Source organism: Cylas formicarius, unplaced genomic scaffold (genome assembly GCF_029955315.1).
Source record: "Cylas formicarius isolate icCylForm1 unplaced genomic scaffold, icCylForm1.1 PGA_scaffold_1__22_contigs__length_36826433, whole genome shotgun sequence".
Taxonomy (NCBI): Eukaryota; Metazoa; Arthropoda; class Insecta; order Coleoptera; family Brentidae; genus Cylas; species Cylas formicarius.
The window spans coordinates 21,774,029-21,794,225 of NW_026844264.1; the positions used below are offsets into that span (position 1 = coordinate 21,774,029).

At 32.0% G+C, this 20,197-nt stretch overlaps 1 protein-coding gene across 2 annotated transcripts in view; it reads left to right on the plus strand.

Annotated features, from left to right (window-relative positions):
• Positions 1-8,188: 8,188 nt before the first annotated feature.
• The window catches only part of LOC132696707 (insulin-like growth factor 2 mRNA-binding protein 1), a 47,581-nt gene continuing 35,572 nt past the window's right edge, over positions 8,189-20,197 (plus strand). The window contains exon 1 of one of the 2 annotated variants that reach the window (XM_060661693.1): positions 8,189-8,442. In XM_060661693.1, the coding sequence (XP_060517676.1) occupies positions 8,372-8,442 (71 nt within the window). In that variant the 5' untranslated portion in view covers positions 8,189-8,371. The remainder of the gene's footprint in view (positions 8,443-20,197) is intronic. The other variant, XM_060661692.1, reaches the window with a different exon arrangement.

Here is a 20,197-nt window from a genome sequence, read left to right on the forward strand (position 1 = left end):
TACTTTCTCCCTTTACCGACCGTCCGTATATCGCTTTATATACCTATAAACTTTTTACACGAGCCTTTCCTTCGTCCTTATTGGTAGCGTACAATTACACTTTAGTACTATGAATATAATATGACACACAAAATGTTTACTACTCTTTTAACGTTCGTATTCTAGGAGACGCTGAGTTGTCAGCTGGGGCATTTTTTTTTAATACAAAGGTTGAGGGGCACATATATGATACATGTACCACCGAAAGAATTTGAAGGAATTAAGCCATTAAAATATTTTTTAAATATACGTGGCGGAATATCGCAAGATTTATTAGTAATTTTAAGTTTTTCAGCAGAATAAAGAAAATATTGTAGGAAAATCTTATGAGAAAAAAGTTTTGCCGTATGGAGAAAGATGAAAAGAATGGAAGTGTGTGTGTGTGTTTTTTTTATTAATTTACTGGTACTGATCAGGACTACCAGGATCATTCTACCCAAAAAACAAGATTACTTGGATAATATAATCGTTTATCAAAAAATTGAAATCAGAAATACATTACGGTGGATTCATATTTTTTCACTGTTTATAATTTTTAACGGATGATTTATGTTATCAAAATATTTTTAACTCCTTTTACATGCCTCCTTTTTTTTATTATCCACACTTAACATGTAATGACGAAGTGATAGTCGGTACAGGATTGTTAGCCATTTTATTGAAGTTTATAGATAGCTGTGTCGAAACACTTGTTAAATTTATGTCATTATTTTAAAGCAAAACAAATAATTAAACAACACGAAATGCCCATACCTTCGTGAAAAAATAAATTAATTTTAAAATAATTTAGTGAAACGTCTCTTTCGAATAATAATTATTTATTTTCTTTGGAATAATCGGAAGTCAGTTAGCTTCCGAGTTAATTTTAAATACGTAGCAGTTCATACTAGAGAAGTGGTAGGACACATATTGGAATAAATTAATCTTCGAAAATAAGTTATTTATTCAAGTTGTTTATTTCAATTGTTTCAAAAAACGACTTATGTATCCCGGGAAAAACAGTAATACCATATCCATTATATGTCTTCGTAATACATAAATGTGCATATATCGGTACATAGTTTAAGCAAATTTCAACTACATTTAAAACACAAACGTAAACGTACATCAAAAACGTACAGCAAAATAGGTACCCTAATTCCAGTCCCCGCAAAATTTAACGTCGAAAAATTTCTACCTACTGAGTATTATATTATTATGGCATTGTGCCGGCCTAGCTCTGTCCCATAAACTGTTTCTCACTATAAATATATGACCCATGGAATGGGCTCCCAGGTAGTTAGGTTCCGAAAATTTTCTAGAAACCGTTGAATTTTTTTTGTTTGATCTACCTGCTTCTATCTATCTCTGCAGAAGTACGTCGAACATAAGTTTACTGATATTTCTACCTGAATCGGCAGCAGTCTCTTTATAGACACGGCAGTTCTTTTTTTTAAATAGGTTAATTAATATAAGCATAAGCATATTACCATCGTAACATTTAGCGCGAATTGAATTTTTTTTTACCAAAATTTATAGCTTGTTTTTTCGACTCCAATAAATAATACACAGAAAATACAAGCACAAACTGGCAGTAGATTCGTCCGCGCTAAAAGGAAAGTACTTTGTACATTTTTAACACAAAATGTTATAATTAATGTAATTATTTCATTGATTTTTGGAATTCTTGATGTTCTGTAGCTATAGACTAGTAAAAATAGCGAGTAAATGTTTTTTATGACATGGTATATGAAATATTTAAATTAATAAATATTAAAACGCATCTATGAATTTTCGTATACATTTGCATAAATCGTCTTTTGGAGTTGCATGACAGTGCATGTGAAGCGTGCAGAAAGTTTAATTTTAAGACGTCAGCTTTGTTGCCCACCTTAGACATTCCGGTACTTTAGTCACGGGTTTGGGGCAATCGGATCCTTTCAACTAAAAACTAATGATCGCAGAAAAATTGTGGTGTGCAACAAGTTGATAGAATTCATCTTTAATTCATTTATTAAGCATTCGTGACTAAAATGACGTTATTAACCTTGTATAATATTCTAATGATCAAATAAAATTTAAAAATTTCAATGTTATAGTTTCCTGTAAATTCTATGATGACATATAATAAATGTATCTGTAAAATATATTACTATATACTATGTATACTGCTATAAACGACTATTTAGTACATAACACACAGCACAGATTTAACACCCCGAGTTTAGCAGATCATTGAAGCCAGAAAGTTTTTTTTCATGCATTCAATTTTGGAATATGGTGAATTCCTACAATAACGACGAAGTGGTTATGGAATAAAGAAGAAAAAAAGCATAACAATTGAATTAACAATTAACAATTAAGACATTTCAACGCAACTATTTTTCAACTATTTGAAGATCCAGAAATGTTACATTTAAAATTGAAGTTTCTTTGAACTGGATTGATATCATATGTATGTCACGATAACATACTGACTACTATGAGAAATACAAGTTGATTGACAAGAAGGATTCATTGTTTGCGGGATTATTCGAGGTCGTGTATGCGGAACGGGAACCCCTGACCAATACAAAAAAGGCCAAAAATATGAACAGGTTTTCGAATTTATAAAGCAAAGTGAAAAAATCTGAATTGAATACTATTGTAGTGGCGATGTTAGAACGTTAATAAACGTTAGAAATTACGACAATGAGGTGGGAACTCGTATAAGTTACATTGATCCAAAAAATGTCTTAAAAGATACGTGACACCTTTTATTAAACCCCAAAAAAAAAACTTGTTGCCGCGGCGAACGCAGAATACATCGGGATTTTTTCATGTACTCTGTGTGCGAAGAAAAATGTTATCGGGATTAGATCGTTGTAGGACCCCATTTTAAATAACAAAGGTGGGAAAGTTATTTCGATTGCGCGTTTAGCACAAATGTGTACTTTGCTTTTTTAATAGTTTTTATAAGTTTAGAAGATTATCTTGAGTCCGAGTATAAACAGTTATGGGGAGGGTAAGCAAAATTCCTACTAGAAGCAATCACAAATCATAGTTTCTGTGCATTAAGGAAAACGTAGATTTTTTTAATTTTTTGTGTGTAAGACTTTTTAAATTTTCCTTTTTTATGTATTCCTTTAAATTGTTTATTACATCATCTTGTAGATGACTCTGTAGATAGAATGGAAAGCTAATTTCAAAAAGGATGTAATTGAAGGTAGAACTGCAGGGTTATTCAAAAAGAAGGCACATTGCAAACATGCATTTCTTCCAAACTACAAAAGATAGAAACATGATTCTAACATTAATAGATAGAAAAAAGTGTATGCATTCAATATGAGCACTGTACGAATACGCTCGACATTCTTATTCTGTGTGCGAGGATGTCCCGTGCTTTTTCTTTTGCAGATGCAACCATCTTCTACGAATTTTCGATGCCACTAGTAAATTTACTTATGACGCGGTGGTTGTTTATTAAAATGCTGGCTAAATGCTCGCTGAACTGCAACAATGGACTCTAGTTTTGCTAATTGTAGAACGCAAAAAGACTCCTCGTGTGGTGTCGCCATTTAAAAAAAACAACAAATATCAGCGCCAATGCGGCCTTCATTGGAACTTTTACAATAGTAGTAATAAATTTTACACTTCTCTTTAAGGCTAGAATCATGTTTCTACCTTTTGTAGTTTGAAAGAAGTAAATTTTTGAAATCTGCTCTTTCTTTTTGAATAACCCTGTATTTAAAAGAAAGGGCTTGAACTTGATAACAATAATCCCAATTTTAAAGTTCAAATACTTAAAATCATAATCGAAATTCAAACAATTTTACAATTTTAACTGTATTTTATTGTATTGTAACTATAGTGGACATAATGTTATTAAAGGCGCAAATTAAACGTGCTCATTCCGTACTACGAAATTACATAAGGCATGTTTGTAGCCATTAAAATAAATTGAGTCCAGTTTTCTTAAACTTGCTGCCTCTTATTTTTAACTTCATTTTTTTTAATTCCCAATTAGAGATGGAAAGATATGGTAGAAGTAAAATTCAATTCACAATATGTTAAATTGGTTTGAATTTTTATCTGTGCAAGTTTGCTTCCGTTGCAAAATTCTCTGCCACCCTGGTACTTCGATGCACTTAATATACCTTTTTATACTAATTTCAGTACCACAATTAAACGTAAATATAACATAGCATGCATATTCCTTGATCATTCAAAATTTCTCGTTTTCTGAAAATAAGTTTTCAAAAATAGTAAATGCGCTTTTAAACATTACGATTCATGTTAAAAAAACGCAGTCGGATTAAGATATTAATGATTTGGTATTTAAAACAGTAAAAAAAAAAATGATTGGGGATAAACATTTTCTATAACCACACTTAGGCAATGTCACGTTTTTTTTTACAAATTTTCAAGACTTAAATAAAGACTTTATTTTCTTTCTATTCACTGTAATTATACGTTTATCTTGCTATACATTATTTACAATTTAGCCAAAGCCAAAGATACAACGTCATTGATAGTTATTTCCTGAAGCACTTCACTCCAGGTCATTGTACTTAGCTCCGAATGAACTATTCAGTGTTTCAGCAACATTCGCCGCATTTTATCGCAGTTGACAAATTAGTGTGCTTTTTTAAAGATTTTATTTATAAGCCAATGTGCTTATTTTCTAACTAACTAAGCGTCATTGAGTAAAAAATTTATATCTACCATCTAATAATCAATTTTCCGTTCTCTTTTCTTTCTCTTTTGTATTAAAGTTTTAGCAATTCATTCCACATTTAAAAGGTACCAAATTAAAATTAAATTAATTAGAATTAATGCTTAAGTTTTAATTTTTCAATTTTCATGAATTTGATTTTTAGGTTGAGTTATATGGGTAGGATTTATATTTCAATGTGAATTAGCTTTTCTTATAACATACACATTTACCAACTCAGAAAAGTGATATGCTTGAGGCGTATAGGTATTAGATAATACAGTGAAAATTGATATTTTCTAGCATACTTCTAAATTTCACCAACGGACCTGCATTTTGCGCCATTTTCTCTCTAAACAGCGATTTCCACACGGTTAACTGGTTTTCCCAGAACATCTAACGAGATCTAGATATATTTTAAGAAAATACTGCCGTAAAAATGCCGCATCCAAACTTACTGTCAGCGGCCATGTTGGTTATTGATTGCCGCAAGGTCACATGTGGAATGGATCTTCTTAAAAATGCTTTTTATATATTTGCTTCATAAGTTCCTGTATTATCAGCAGTATGTGAAGGAGTATATAATAGTGTTGCATACTATACTTTTTTTACGAACATTAGTTTTGGGTACATTCTTGCAAAATTGCACGATGTGTGAGTACGTATGATATGAGTTGACAAAAGTCAAAATATCACTGATTTAAATCTACCAAAAAAGGCCGATCGCTCCCAAATCGTGACTAAAGTAAGGAGGTAAAAAACGACACATGTTTCAATGGACTTTTGGTCACATTTGAAAAAAATTGTGTAATTCTTTTAGCCGACTAGTACCTAGATTTTCTAAAAACATGTTATAACAGCATTTTTAAAGTAAACTATACACTATGGTCTGTATTGCAAGATTCGGCCCCGTCCTTTTAAAACAAATACTATAAGCCCGCTGCCACGTCTTTGAAAAGCCTGTTATCACATTCCTGAGCCGCATTCCTTTAGAGCGGCACGAACACTTGGAAGAGCCACTTTGTATTGATTCAATTTGTAAAAAAATTATATGTAAAAACATTTATATCTAATTTTTTTCTCAAACCGAAGAACTATGTAATAAAATTCGTGCATATTAATTAATTGTTGGCTTTGGGTAGGTCGTATAAAACTTACTGTGTGTTAATAAAGTGACACGCGAATAACGATCAATCTATGGGTCCTCCAGAAACGTAGGTGTAACTAATAACAAATAATAATTATTATAAACAATAGAAATTTTGCCAATATAATCGTAAATCGTTGGCTCAATCAAAAGATAAATGTTAATGCTTAGAGAGCATGTGCCAAACGTTTTTTTTGTAAAAAATTTAACAAGGTTTAAGGCGGAGGTTAATTTTAGTCCTTACCGTTTTTAAATTATCACTGTTTGACGTTTGGCATTTTTTTTTCTAAAAAAAATAGTGAAATATATAGCCAAACATGTATTATTTTAAGAACTTATTATAAGAGAACTGGGGGAATAAATATTCATAATTTTGCATTTTTGAATTATCAGAAAAGTTATACGAGCTGGTCGGTTTCAGTTTGAATCTTTTTGTTGCAACACTAATCCTATCCTAAGACAATCCTACCTTTTTTGGCAAAGGTTGGATTATTAATTAGTTTTGCTACCAAGTTTATTCGAACATTAAAATTTTATTTTAAAATGTACAAATTGTTAAATATGACTCCCAAAAAGTATAGCAATGTCTATATAAACGAGTATATTTACATTAACAGAAAAATATCGAATAAATTACAAGAATTGAGACAACTTTTTATTTGATAAATCTTAATTTTCATTAATCAAAAACTCTCAAAAAGTCTCCAAATCTTTTGGCATTTGCTTTACTGTTTTTATTAGATTAGTCATAGCTTACTACCATAGAATACTAAAATTATCCTGTGCTACTACTTAATGTAAATTATTGAAAATCGAATCAAGTTTTTGAGATTGATTATCCGTTCATTGATGATTGATTAGTATGTTCTAGCCGACAGTTTTGCTATTCAAAATAAAAATTAATATAGATATTAATACATGGTAAATCAAAGAAACTGACTTTTGTAATTGACTCTAACACTATTCAGATTTTCAAAAATTAAAATTTATATCTACTGCTTCCGATTTTATTTCGCCCAGTCTAATTTACTTATATGAATAGATTGACTAAGGTTTTTTAAATTGAGAGCAAACCTAAAAACCAAATTGTTGAGATAATAAATAATAAAATAAAGAATAAAAACCCAAACTTAAAGGGGGGAAATAATTCAAATCATTTAAAAAATATTAAGAGGTATTAGGTAAGATGCAGTCTATCAACAATTCTTTTAGCTAATTAAAATAAAAAATATCTACCTATATCTAGTTCCGATTAGTTTTATGTTGGTACCATTTCTTTTAATTTAGTAAAAAAATAAACTTTTCAATTGAACATACGCACGTATGAAACAAATTTAGTGACCAAATGTTCGGACTTTCTGAAAATCAGAGGATTCTTAAACATGCGTCCATACCCATGCTCAACGATTTAGAAAGAGAAGAACTTAGTTGATTTCGATTTTAAAATAAAATAAATCGTTATTAAATAAAGCAAATGCATGTATGCGTATAGTTCAATAACACGCAACACAACAAATACATGTAATCAATGGAATTGTATCTTATGCTGTGCAATTGTGAAATTACAATACATATTAAAGTTTTCCCAATTATTAAGAATGTTTCCGTCACATGTGCCGTGGCAAATTTGGCCGTCTACACAAAACCACTAGTAAACCATTTAAATCAAAGTGGTTCTTGCCTGAAACTTCTGAGACACATATTCCCAACCCATATCTGAGCGGATTTATAACTTCAGCACCAATAAACTAAAAGCACAAATCATCGATAGATGTAAGCTACGCAAAATGATAATAATTAAATATAAATAAATCAAATAAGACGAAGCACCCATTAGCACAATGAAATCGACTTTTCTGCAAAAAAAAAACTTAAAAAGATTACCTCTGTTCTTAACTAAAGCCTAAAAAAGAATCGGCAGTGATGCTTTTGAGTTTGGACCCGAGGAAGTCTTATTACTAGTTATGTAATCCATAGGTGGGGGTTCCGTAGGGATGAATGGGAATAGCGGAGGGGAGTAGGCGTGTCAATGCGCGTTCGACGAAATTGCCACAATCGTTGGCACTCGGGCATAAGTTAGCAGTAAGAATTAACTCGCGTTTAGAGTGATATGTTGTGTTACATCATTTTTATAAAAAAGATTTTTTGATTTCGCTTTTAAAAGTGACTGTTTTGGCAATTTTTGGTCCCCCCTAACCGGTGTTTCGGCCCATTGGACGGTTCTATTCTTACGCACGCTTGTTTTTGTGATATATATATATATATATATATATATTATGTTGTGACAGTTCTGGTTTCCGTCTTTCTTCTTGTTTATATAGATTCCGCGGCTACTCAAGACTACCACTCCTATCCGTTTTTTATTTATTTAAATCTATCGTAATAGACACAAACAAAAATTCAGTTTCCACCAAGACTGATTAATATTAAGTCATCATAGATTTAAGTGTGTGGGTGGTCTTTAGTGATAATTGATATCCAAACCTATCACTGCACTTGGATAAACATCAAACATGGAAAAATTTCCCGAACAACGCGAAGAAGACAACGGTCATGTTTTCGAACCAGAAGAAGTTGAAGTTAGGTGAGCGATGACATTTTTTTCTTGACCAATTTTATTGCAATTTGAGTCGCTCATTTGTAACAACGGAGATTGGGTTTTCGTAGAAAACAAACCATCTTTAAGCTAAATGATGCCGGATTCCAACAACAAAGCCACTTTGCGCCATCTTCCGTTTAAATTTTCAGTTACACATAGGGTTACCTCTTGGATCTAGGCTGATGGTGTCAGGAAACCAAAACATATGTTCCAATGTGGTAAAAACGGCACAGTTGATGTTTTGGGTGTAAATCTCTTTCTTACAACGGCCAAAGCAGGGGTGGTTAATATTGAAAGTGTGCTCGGAAAGCGCGGGGTTTTACAGAGATTTTGAGAATTAGACATGCGCACGGATTTACAATTCGACGTAAATGCAGTGGTCTTTTGCTGTACTATACTTGCAAATTCAATTCTATTCAATCAATGGAACTAAAAGTTATGATGTCCATTTGTGGATTTGACACCTGCGCAGAAAAGTTTTTAATTTGTAAATGATCTTTTTAGCACAGCACCAACTATTTTAAAAATACAAATTTGTAGAATACGTTGACTTTTTAACCCAATTTAATATTTATAACATTGAAATTGTAAACGAAACCAATATCCATATCGGTATTTAGTTGGTTGGTTTTGAAATTTCCAAAGGTGATAATTTCTAGAATATGTAAGTGTAAAATTGTTATTTCAAAATTGTTTGCTGTATTTCGCTCATGTTCATTGTAAATTGTCTAGCCCTTTTTCGTATGCGGCAGTGTTCTATCAAATTTTCGTTAGTTTAGTAATTTAAATTAATTAACGATTAATCCGAGATAGACAAAAGGGAAATAATAATACGTATACCTTGTTAAAAGTGAAATGTTTGCGGTTGTGATATAGTATTTCCCCCAATAATCATTGTATAGGGTGATTTATGGCGAGAGTTAGATATACCTTGTTAAAAGTGGAATTTTTGCGGTTGTGATATGGTATTTCTCCGAATAATAATAATTATATAGGGAGAAAGCTTGCTCGAGAGTTAGTAAAAGTTTTGGAGGACAAAAAAAAACTTTTGGTCAATTGTTTAGTCAAGTTTGCTAAACGTTATTTTAGTACGAACATGTTTACTGAGTGATCCGTGACATAACCGTGAGGACAGACAAATGTCAAAATAACATAGCTTAAATCTACCGAAAACTTCCGATCGCTTCCAAATCCGTGACTAAAATAAGCAGTCGTGTATAACGAAGCTGACGCTTAATCCGTGAAAATATTTTTATCGGAATGAAAAAACAAAATTTAGCTCAATATTCACTTAAAAAATAGTGACATATGGCCATTGTGGAAATTATATTCTTCCACGATTTATTTTTTCGATAACTACAGCAAGTTCTTAGAACGGATGAAAATTGTGTTAAAACTTTATTTCTAACTTTGTCACGTTCAGCGAGGATATTAGGGTGAGTGATGTACAAGTCTTCGCAGTCTTGTAAAATAAAAAAGTTGAAAATATTTATAACAAACTACCTCCTAAATAAATAAATAAAAATGATTAACCTTGTGTTTCAAAACAAAAACAAATTTTTTTTTGTAGTTTTTTATGGCGGAAAAATTATTTTTATATATTTTTTAAAATGAGCGAATTAGACTACTCCTATCATTCTTCTTAACTATTTTTTTCATTTTCTGTTTTGAAATATTTTCATAATATTTGCAATTTACAAACATTTAAATTAATTTATAACGAGATAAAAAAAATACTGACAGCAGACTTCTTAAGCCGTTTTTTTATTATTTATCAGTTTGTTTGAAAAGAAAATACCATTAATTTAAAAGTTATTATCGAATCATTTAATTATTCAATAAATTGTTAATTCACTAATGTTGACTACACTAACGCAGAAATGAATGAATGAATATATTTTTTTGGCATGACCATGTTTTACGTTTTATTTTTTTATTTGTAAACTACAGTTTTATGAAAAAATTGTATGGGAAAAAAGTTTCTTATAAACCCGTCCATCGAAATTTATTTTTTTCCATGTCATTGCGTAAATGTTTCTTTAAGTTTATTTGAGAAGAAGAATAAATGAGAGAGGTGGAGTCTAAATCAATCCTCTCTATGCAGTTTTTAAAAATAAAAGAATATACAGAAATATAAAAAATGAGAACCTTATTGACCCGCCATATTTCTAGCGCCATATCTCCCTAATTTTTCTTATATAAATGTGGGCACAATAGGCAACCCTTTATTTTAAACAAAAAATCACCCCCCATAGTTTACCTCAGAATATTCCTAAAGGTATATCCCATTTTCCAATTAAAAGTCACCGATACATAATTGGTTGACTGATGTTATTTGTGATTCCATGAAAGTTCTCTTTTTTTGTTAATAAATTTGTCCTTATTTCCCGGTGCTTCGTTTTTGCCAATTTCGCGAAATTTTAAGATTTAGCATTGTTGAAGAAATGCAAATTGTGCACCATCAATACGGATTTTACTTATCGAAGCCTGGGATGGGATTACGGTTGTTTTGGTCAGTTTAGCCTTTCAAACCATTATACTTTTTCATCAGGAGACATGTCAAGAAAATTACTTACCTAGTCAATGAGAAACGAAATAGTAGAAGACTAAACTTTTGAACGAGAGCTCAGGTGGAATCTGCATTCTACATCGCCTACGTAGCTTTAATGTTATAGTTTGATTGTTATGCCCGTTTTATTAAAATAAAACACTTTTTTTTTCCAATTCCAATTTGAGAACCTTTAGCAATTCGCGAGAATTCGGGACAAGAGTCAGGATTACTTTTGCTTAAAATTTATACCAATACATTATTATTCACCCCATTACGCACTATTATAATAATTCAAAATCGATAACTATCTAGATAACTAGCTGGCTTAAAGCTCAATTTTTGTTATTTTTAAATTATCCTACTAATATATCTTATATGTATAATTCCTGAACAAATATACTTTAATATTTTTTCACGCTAATTTTAGCATAAATTTACGAGGAAAGGAATGCTACAATACATAAGAATACGTAAATCCAAATAATACTTATGACTTTTATTGTTATTGCCCTCATCCATCACGATCTCCTCCATAGCCGCCTCTAATTCCTTTTGAGTCAAATACCTCGGAAATGCAATGTTTTAAGAACTGTAACGTTCACTGCACAAGGCACAAACTATTACTAAAGAACACGTTAATGGTTGGACTTGCAATAACAAAGTTTTGTTTCACAGATAAAACCAGTAATGTATTCATGCACCAGTAAATAATTTCAAAAAATAAAGCATAATCGACATGCTATACACTTAACAAAAATGGCAATACAAATCCAAAATATTTTTTTTTTACTATTTTGGATTTACTTGAAAATGTGGTACAAATTTATGTACCGCTTTTGTTAACTTTTGGAGTCATATATAAGATCTTTCTTTTACACATCAATTAGCGATATCTACGGTTTTATGTCCTTTAGTAGTGATAATAATAAAATCTATAAATGGATGTGCAAAAATTCTTCCTGGATGTGACAAAAAAAATGCATCCCAGTGGTGCATTAGCGCACCACTGGGACAAAATGGGTTAAAACTTGGTAATGGGTGTTTTAGATAATTGCAATTTATGTTCCTATGACAGAGTGCAATATCAAGACGATTGAGACAGAGAGAGAGAGCAATCTGGGACAGAAGAGTTAAACTAAGGCACTGAACTCTGTACTGGACCATCAGAAAATCATTCCTCCAAAATTAAATTTACATTATTTTAATATATTTTACCCAACACTTTTCCCGAAATTAAATTTAAACTACTACTTTAACAATTTAACACACTCATTGTTCCATGGTTTAAAAGTTATGTTAAACTATAAAGACAAATAAGTGGTTCTTAGTAAAATCTGTGAATTTATTTAATAGCGTCGAATCATCTGTTAGCATTGGGGGAAAGTTTTTAAAAAATCCAGATACACGAGGTGTGATCAGAAAGTAAGGTGACTTTTGTAATTGGGCGAGCTAAGTATATTCGATCTTAGATTTTTTTTGTTATGTTGTTATACTCTTCCCTAACATATGTTCACAGTTTCAGCCAGTTTGAACTTTTACTTTTTTGTGAGACAGACGCTAGAAGTGTTTTGTTTGCTCGGCGATTTTCTGCTGTCCAAAAAATAGAACAAAGAATTTGCATAAAATTTTGTGTAAAAAATAGAATACAGTGCTGCAAAACACTCGACATGTTGACAACGCAATATGGTTTGAGCAAAAAAAATGTTTATAAGTGGTACAAGCTATTACAAGATGGCCGAGAAGATGCCGATGACGAACCTCGCTCTGGACGCCCCAGCACTTCAATAACTGATGAAAGCGTTGATGAAGTGAAACAAATGGTCTTGAAAAATCGTCGAATCACTATTAGAGAAGTGACTGAAGACGTCGGCATCTCTACTGGATCGTGCCATGGATTTTTTCCGAAGTTTTGGGTATGAAACGTATATCAGGAATTTTTTTTCCGAAACTGCTTAATTTTGGACAAAATGACCGTCAAAGGAGCATCGCTCAAGAGCTGTGAAACGACGTCAATGAGGATCCTGATATGCTCAAAAAGGTCACAACTGGTAATGAATCGTGAGTATATAGTTATGACGTCGAAACCAAAGTCCAGTCGTCCCAATGGAAGAACCCAGAATCGTCAAGACCGAAAAAAGCACGTCAAGTTCGATCAAATCTTAAGGTTTTACTTACTGTTTTCTTTGATTATCATGACGTAGTACATCAAGAGTTCTTACCGCAAGGTCGAACGGTCAATGAAGTTGAAGTTATGAGCCGTTTGCGAGAAGCAATACGTATAAAACATCCGGAATTGTGGGAAGACAATTCATGGATTTTGCACCACGATAATGCACCTGCTCACACATTGCTTGTATCTAACTTTCTGGCCAAAAACCAAACCACAATCATATTCACCGGAAATAATTCCTGTTCCCAAAATTCAAGAAACCCATGAAAGAAAGGAGGGTTGGAACGATTGAGAAGCTTACCAGAAGTGCTTCGAGGATTTAAAAAAACGTTGGCACAAGTGTATTAAATCTGGGGAAGGGGACAACATTAATTAAAAGTCACCTTATTTGTTCAACACGCCTGGTATATAACAACAAATATTTTTTTAGATGTAAGTTCTCAAACATTCTCTTGTTAATTTAGAACTTATTTAGCCAGTTTACCCTAATACAAACTTTTTATTGACGCCAAATTTTTGGGAGGCACAATATCTTTTTTGTTTTATTTTATTTTGGATTTTCTCAAACAACTATTTGTTAGTTAATAATATATTTTTTCTACTCCCTACCCTAAATGATCCAATGATGCACTGAAAGAACATGCGCCAAATGTCACTTTAAGACGTCAGGTTCATTAATCACTGTTGTCATCCGCTTCGGAGATCTCCGACACTTGGGCGAAGCGGATGTTTTCGGTAGATTTTAGTCACTGAACGTACACAACACGTTGATAAACTCCTTCAGTCACTATTTTTTTTCTCAAAAATAATTTACCTGTCCCTTCCGACCTATCCGATATTGTTTGAGATCAGATTTTGTCAAAATAAATAAGAACTAAAAGTTCAGATTTTCACGAAATTCACAAAGTTTCGTGAAAATCTGAACTTTTAGTTCTTATTTATTTTGATAAATGGATTTTCATCAAGTAAAAGCCACATCAGTTCAATATCAGATTTTGTTAGTTTTGGCATAGTTTTGCTGTAGAAAAAGGGTCAAAACCAACTAAAACACAAACCAAAACCTAACGAACTAACCGATTTAGTATTTTATTTTGCACTTTTAAGGTAAACAACCAACTTTAGGTAGATCGGAAACTAAATCGTGGATTGGATCGTTGGATCTTTATGATACAGGGTATGAGTTTAGGTGTACCAATTAGTCCACCTTTGATAAAATATATAAGCTAAATAGGTTTGAAGATTATTTTAAGGGGTTTCTAGTAGAGGTTTTAATTCATTTTTATTAAATCATTCATATCTACGAAGTTTATCATGTAGAGGAAAAAAATATAGGAAGTTTCAAGTTATTTTTGCGATTTAGTATTTTATTTTGCACTTTTAAGGTAAACCAAATAACCTTAACCTTAGGTGGATCGGATACTGAATCGTCGCCAATTTTTTTTATCTTTATCATACAGGGTGAGTTTAGATGTACTAATTAGTCCACCTCTGATAAAATATACAAGCTAAATAAGTTTGAAGATTATTTTAAGTGGTTTCTAGTAGCGGTCTTAATTCATTATTATTAAATCATTCAGTCTCAATTATTTTTGCGTGCTGTATCTGCTTTATCTTCCCGGGACGCCCTGTATACATATGAAACTGTTAACCCATTACGTATTGCACCCGTTCTAGTCGGTTCATAGAGTTTTCAAACGGTTTCGGGACGAATAAATCCATTGTCAAAAAACTAGATTTAACAGATGCACCAAAAGCGGTGGTCGCCAAGGCCCCAGGTTCTTCAAAATATATCATCGGGATTCTAAATAGGTCGGTCGGTCCGTCCGTTCGTTAATTCTAACCGTCCCGCACGCACATTTGGTCCCTATTGTCGGTTGTAAATGGAATTTTGGGCACGTATTAGAAATTCGGCGATGCCGATGTTAGGCCCGGTACAATTCGTTGTCGTTAGGATCCCTCCCCTACAGCGATAAAAAAATCAATACCAGGCCAACTACCGGAGCTCGGTTTGCTTGTCGAAATTTGAGAAGCGCGTCGGTTATAATCTTAAAGGAGCACGTTTATTGTTTTAAATAACAATATATTCCGAGATTTCTTCCAAGGACGCGCCCATTTTATTAATATTTCGTTATCCTTACCTGCGGTATATTATTCATTTTAAATACGGTTGGTTAACTTTTATACATTTTGCTTACTTTTATAATAGTTAATAATAACTTTTAGTAACTTTTCCTTGTGCTATTTTTCATTGATACTTTGCCTCATTGTGATTCATACTATTCAGAAACTTGTAAATAAATAATTTGAAATGTTAAATTTGCGATTTGTGAGCGGTATATCTTTCGAAACCCAGAAAAACATAAATTAACTTAGTCATTTAATTGTCGTTGTATTATTCCGCTTTAAAATTAGTTCTAAGTAGTATATTATGCATCAAGTTTTATAAACCACACTTTAACCACGAGTTATTTTAGGCTCGATCTACTTTTTCCCAGACCGTCACATTTTTTCGAAACAGCACGACTACGTTCACTGTGTGACGTGATGAATGCAGAACCAACATAAATTAAATATCTACGGAATATATCCGATCGGTCCAAACCCGTGACTAAAGTACCGGAAAAATTCGACTTGGTTCGTGACAGTGTTTAATGAAGGTGACGTTTTAAAGTGACACTTTAGACACGCCTGATCAGTGCACCCTAGGGTATATCAGAAAAGTGAGTACAAAAATTAATTAAAATTGTTGTATATCTGAATACAGTTTAATGAAACATTCAGGAAATCTTCAAAGGGAAAATTTTACAGGGTGGTCGTAAATGGAATGTTTTAATAGGAGAAGCCTATATCTAAGCTAGATAAGTAGTTATAAGAACCGCATAGCGATATCTTCCCTAGTGTCCGAGATATAATATGGCGTTTTTGCTGATTGCCTTTTTTATTTATGAAATTGTCTGATTCGAATAAAACATATTAGATTGAATCAAATTTAGTAGAATATTCAGATTTTTATATGATTCTCCTTTATCCCAAAAAAGAATACAATCTTAATCTTAAGTGACCAGTTGATCCCTTTTCAAAATAAGTTGGTAACTGTCAAATTCAATGATAGATATCGCCTCTAATTTTTAATGGACTTTCTGCCACACTTAGTTTTAGCGGTTAAACTAATTCTTTAATAGTATATTATGTAACAAGTTTAACAAACGCTATTTAGTAACGATTGATGACGAGGTTTATCAACTTCTGGGTACATTCTTGCTAACCACCATGAATACATCTGGAATGAGTGACACCGGGCGTGATGACGACGCATTTTAGAGTAGGGAGTAGAAAAAATAATTAACAGCTTAAGTGTATCAAAATTACGAAAAGTATGATATAATAAAGTGTTACATATTATCAAGCGAAAACGCCAAAAAAGAAACAATTAATTAAATTTAATATATATTATGTTACGTTTATTACATTAAAATCACTGTAATTCAAGGCATAACATTAAATATTAATCCTATTTCATATTTTTCGTTACGTTAGTTTAAATTGACCTTAGCTTAGTTCAATTATTGTTAAAGTCCTTCTGCGGTGTCTTAAATTCACATTGACCGCTGTATGCAGCGCTTATACATAAACAAAAATGCGTTATATCTTTGCCCGTAATTTTTTAAGACTATAAAAAAAAATTCAATTTCAAAATGATCCAACATTTATCTCGGTCTATTTGTATCATTTTATTTTATCTAGTAGAGGGATTTTTCTTTCTGGCTTGTTAACCCATTTTGCCCCAGTGGTGCGTTAATGCACCACCTTCTATGATTTTTTTTGTCACATCCAGGAAATATTTTTGCACGTCCATTTACAAATTTTATTATTATCACTACTAAAGGACATAAAACGGTACAAATCGCTAATTTATGTGTAAAGGAAAGATCTTATATATGACTTCAAAAGTACATAACTTTGTATCACATTTTCAAGTAAATCCGAAATAGTAAAAAAAAATATTTTGGATTTGTATTGCCATTTTTGTTAAGCCTATAGCATGTAGATTACATCGCAGAAAACATACATTGGAAATACTATATTGATTATGCTTGATTTTTTGAAAATATTTACTGGTGCATGAATTCACTACTGGTTTTATCTAGTTTTATCTGTTATTGCAAGTCTGGACAAGTCAGCGCATGTAGAATAAACATCCAATAATTAGCGTGTTCTTTAGTATTAGTTTGTGCCTTGTGCAGTGAACGTTACAGTTCGTAAAATATGGCATTTCCGAGGTATTTGACTCAAACGGAATTAGAGGCGGCTATGGAGGAGATCGTGATGGATGAGAACAATAACAATGAAAGTCGTAAGTATTATTTGGATTTACGTATTCTTATGTATGGTAGTATTCCATTTCTTGTAAATTTATGCTAAAAATAACGTGAAAAAATATTTACAGAACATATTTATGCGGTCTATATTCCACCCGACGTGGATAAGTTGACTGCCGAAGAAGATGTGAACGATAACATAAATCTACAAGAGTTTGGAGAACCAAATGATGTAGTTGGAACTTTCGAGTTACATACACCGAATGATACAGTTGTCCTTCAACAGTCCTGTAATTCATCAACTACTGAATCTGAATGGGACTCATCAGATGATGAAACCCTGGAATTCAAAAAAAGACGTATGCTTTCTGCAAACAACAGGCTTGCTTCTACTGTCAAATGGAAGAAAGGTCAGATTGAGTACACTTACACACCTATATCCCATGAATTTAGATCAGGTGAGGAACTAAAAAATAGGCTTTCTGGAAAAACTCCGCTCGAAATAATTTTTATGTTTTTTGATAACGAAGTTATTGATTTGATTTTAAATCTTACATTGCTTTGCGATTTTTAAAAACTGATAAAACAATAACTCAAACAAATCTTGCACCTGCCATAGATGAAGTGCGTTATGATAATCAAGCTCACCTCATGATTGTTCATGCTAATAAAGCCCGAAGGAGATGTAGAATTTGCCACAGCCACACAATTTACCTTTGAAATAAGTGTAATGTGCATTTACATACTTCATGCTTTGTAGAATATCACCGAAAATGAAACCGGGTGTTACCAGTGGTGCGCTCACGCACCATAAGATATTATGCGTTTTTTTTTTGTATCAAATCAGGTTTTATTTGGAAAACAATCTACTTTTAGTTGTTTTCTGTCGAATTTAAACTTGCTTTTGTATATTTATATATAAATTATATGTTACATCTTATGTGCCCCAAAACATTATTTAATGTTTTTTTTCCAGTGGTTCGTTTACGCACCAGTATTGTTTTGTATGTTTCGAGTTTTTTTTTGATACATGTAATGTATTCTTAAGTGCAACAAAATAAATAATTTGAGAGCAAAAAAGTATTTTTTTTATGCTTGGGATAATATGGGTTAAAACACTCCAATTACGACCACCTTGTACAATTCCGGACGGAAAATATTCATTTTGCAATATGAGTTGAATCCACACACACGCTTCGGAAATCGTCAAAGCAGACAGGACTGAATAGATTTTCCTGTGTGCGGTGCATTAGTAGTTATATTTTATTTGATGTCGCAACTTCTGTCAATAATTAATCAGAATCAGGAATTAAACTTAGGCTGAAATAAGCAAAATTATAAACATATCTGATGATACATATAATATGCTTCATATTTTTTAAATACAATCGAATTATAGATTTCATTTTTGCCAATACCGCCAGTAATAAACGCACACGCTTAACAATATCTCGAAAAATACACATTGTTTGGACACCCTGTACATATGCCTGTATTGTAACATAATCAAAAACAATCATGTGGTTTTTTTCTTTTTGCGAGCCATATTATGAATTTCCTCCATAGTTTTAACACGAACTTTTAAAATTTCATATCTTCTTGTATAAAGAGTAGCTAAATTTTGTCAGTTTTGTGGTTTTTTATGTAAAGTTCAATGAAGTCTTGAATGTTTGCAAAAATTCACTTAGATAAATTAATCGAAGTTGCATTTTTTTAAATGAAACACCCTATTAGAAAATATATGTGAAGTTTGGTTGAAGTTAGTCTTAACATAAAAAAATATAAGGAGGTGATTTACAGGCCCATTTTGAAAAGAAAACTTCATATGAACATATGCTAAACGCAAATAGCGATAATGTGGCGACCGTTAATATCATAAAATTGATGCGCCTCATGCGCAACTTTTTCATAAAAAAGGGAATCTTCATGCACTAACTTGCATTTTGCACTATTTTTGCTTTGTAAACAGGGACCTGCACGTACTTAATACTGCAGAAAAAAACACATGGGTATATGGCTAAAGGCATTAACTTTTGATATGAAGGATGGTAAAGACCATTTCCTTTTATGGCATCTTTGAAATACTTACATTCATTTGGCGGCTGATGCAGTGATCAAATTTTCGTAGAAGTAAATGGAAATCTATTTTTGGTTTAGTTTCTAGTTTTATTTATCTTGATGTCTGCAAAAAAAGCTACTGCCAGAAATTAGAATTGCACTAAAAATTTTTCGAAATTTCTTTTTCTTTCTTCTTTTCATCGATTAGCACAAGAACTGGTATCGCGCGTGCCAATGGAATGTCGCTACCGCATCAGCTCTGTCTTGTCAAAGGGAGCTCGTAAAAAGAGTTTATTATGACAAACATCGTCGATCTGTTATAGGAAAAATTATTCCCAATTAACAAAAATTTGAAAATATGGCTACAGTCGAACTTCAAACTTATTTATTTTGATTGAACACATTTAAAACGTTGCTATTTTCTATATGTATAAAGAATACATTCACAAATAATGTAATTAAAAATGGAAATTCCATTTATTAAAGGCAGAAAAGTAGAAAAATTATTGTAAAAACATACGTATAAAACTTTAAAATGAACCTATTATAAGGTTAAAATTACAATTTTCTTCTGTAAAATTCAATTAATTTTTTCGGAAAAGACTAAAAAAATTCCCACTCCTATTTGGTATACTAGTTTTT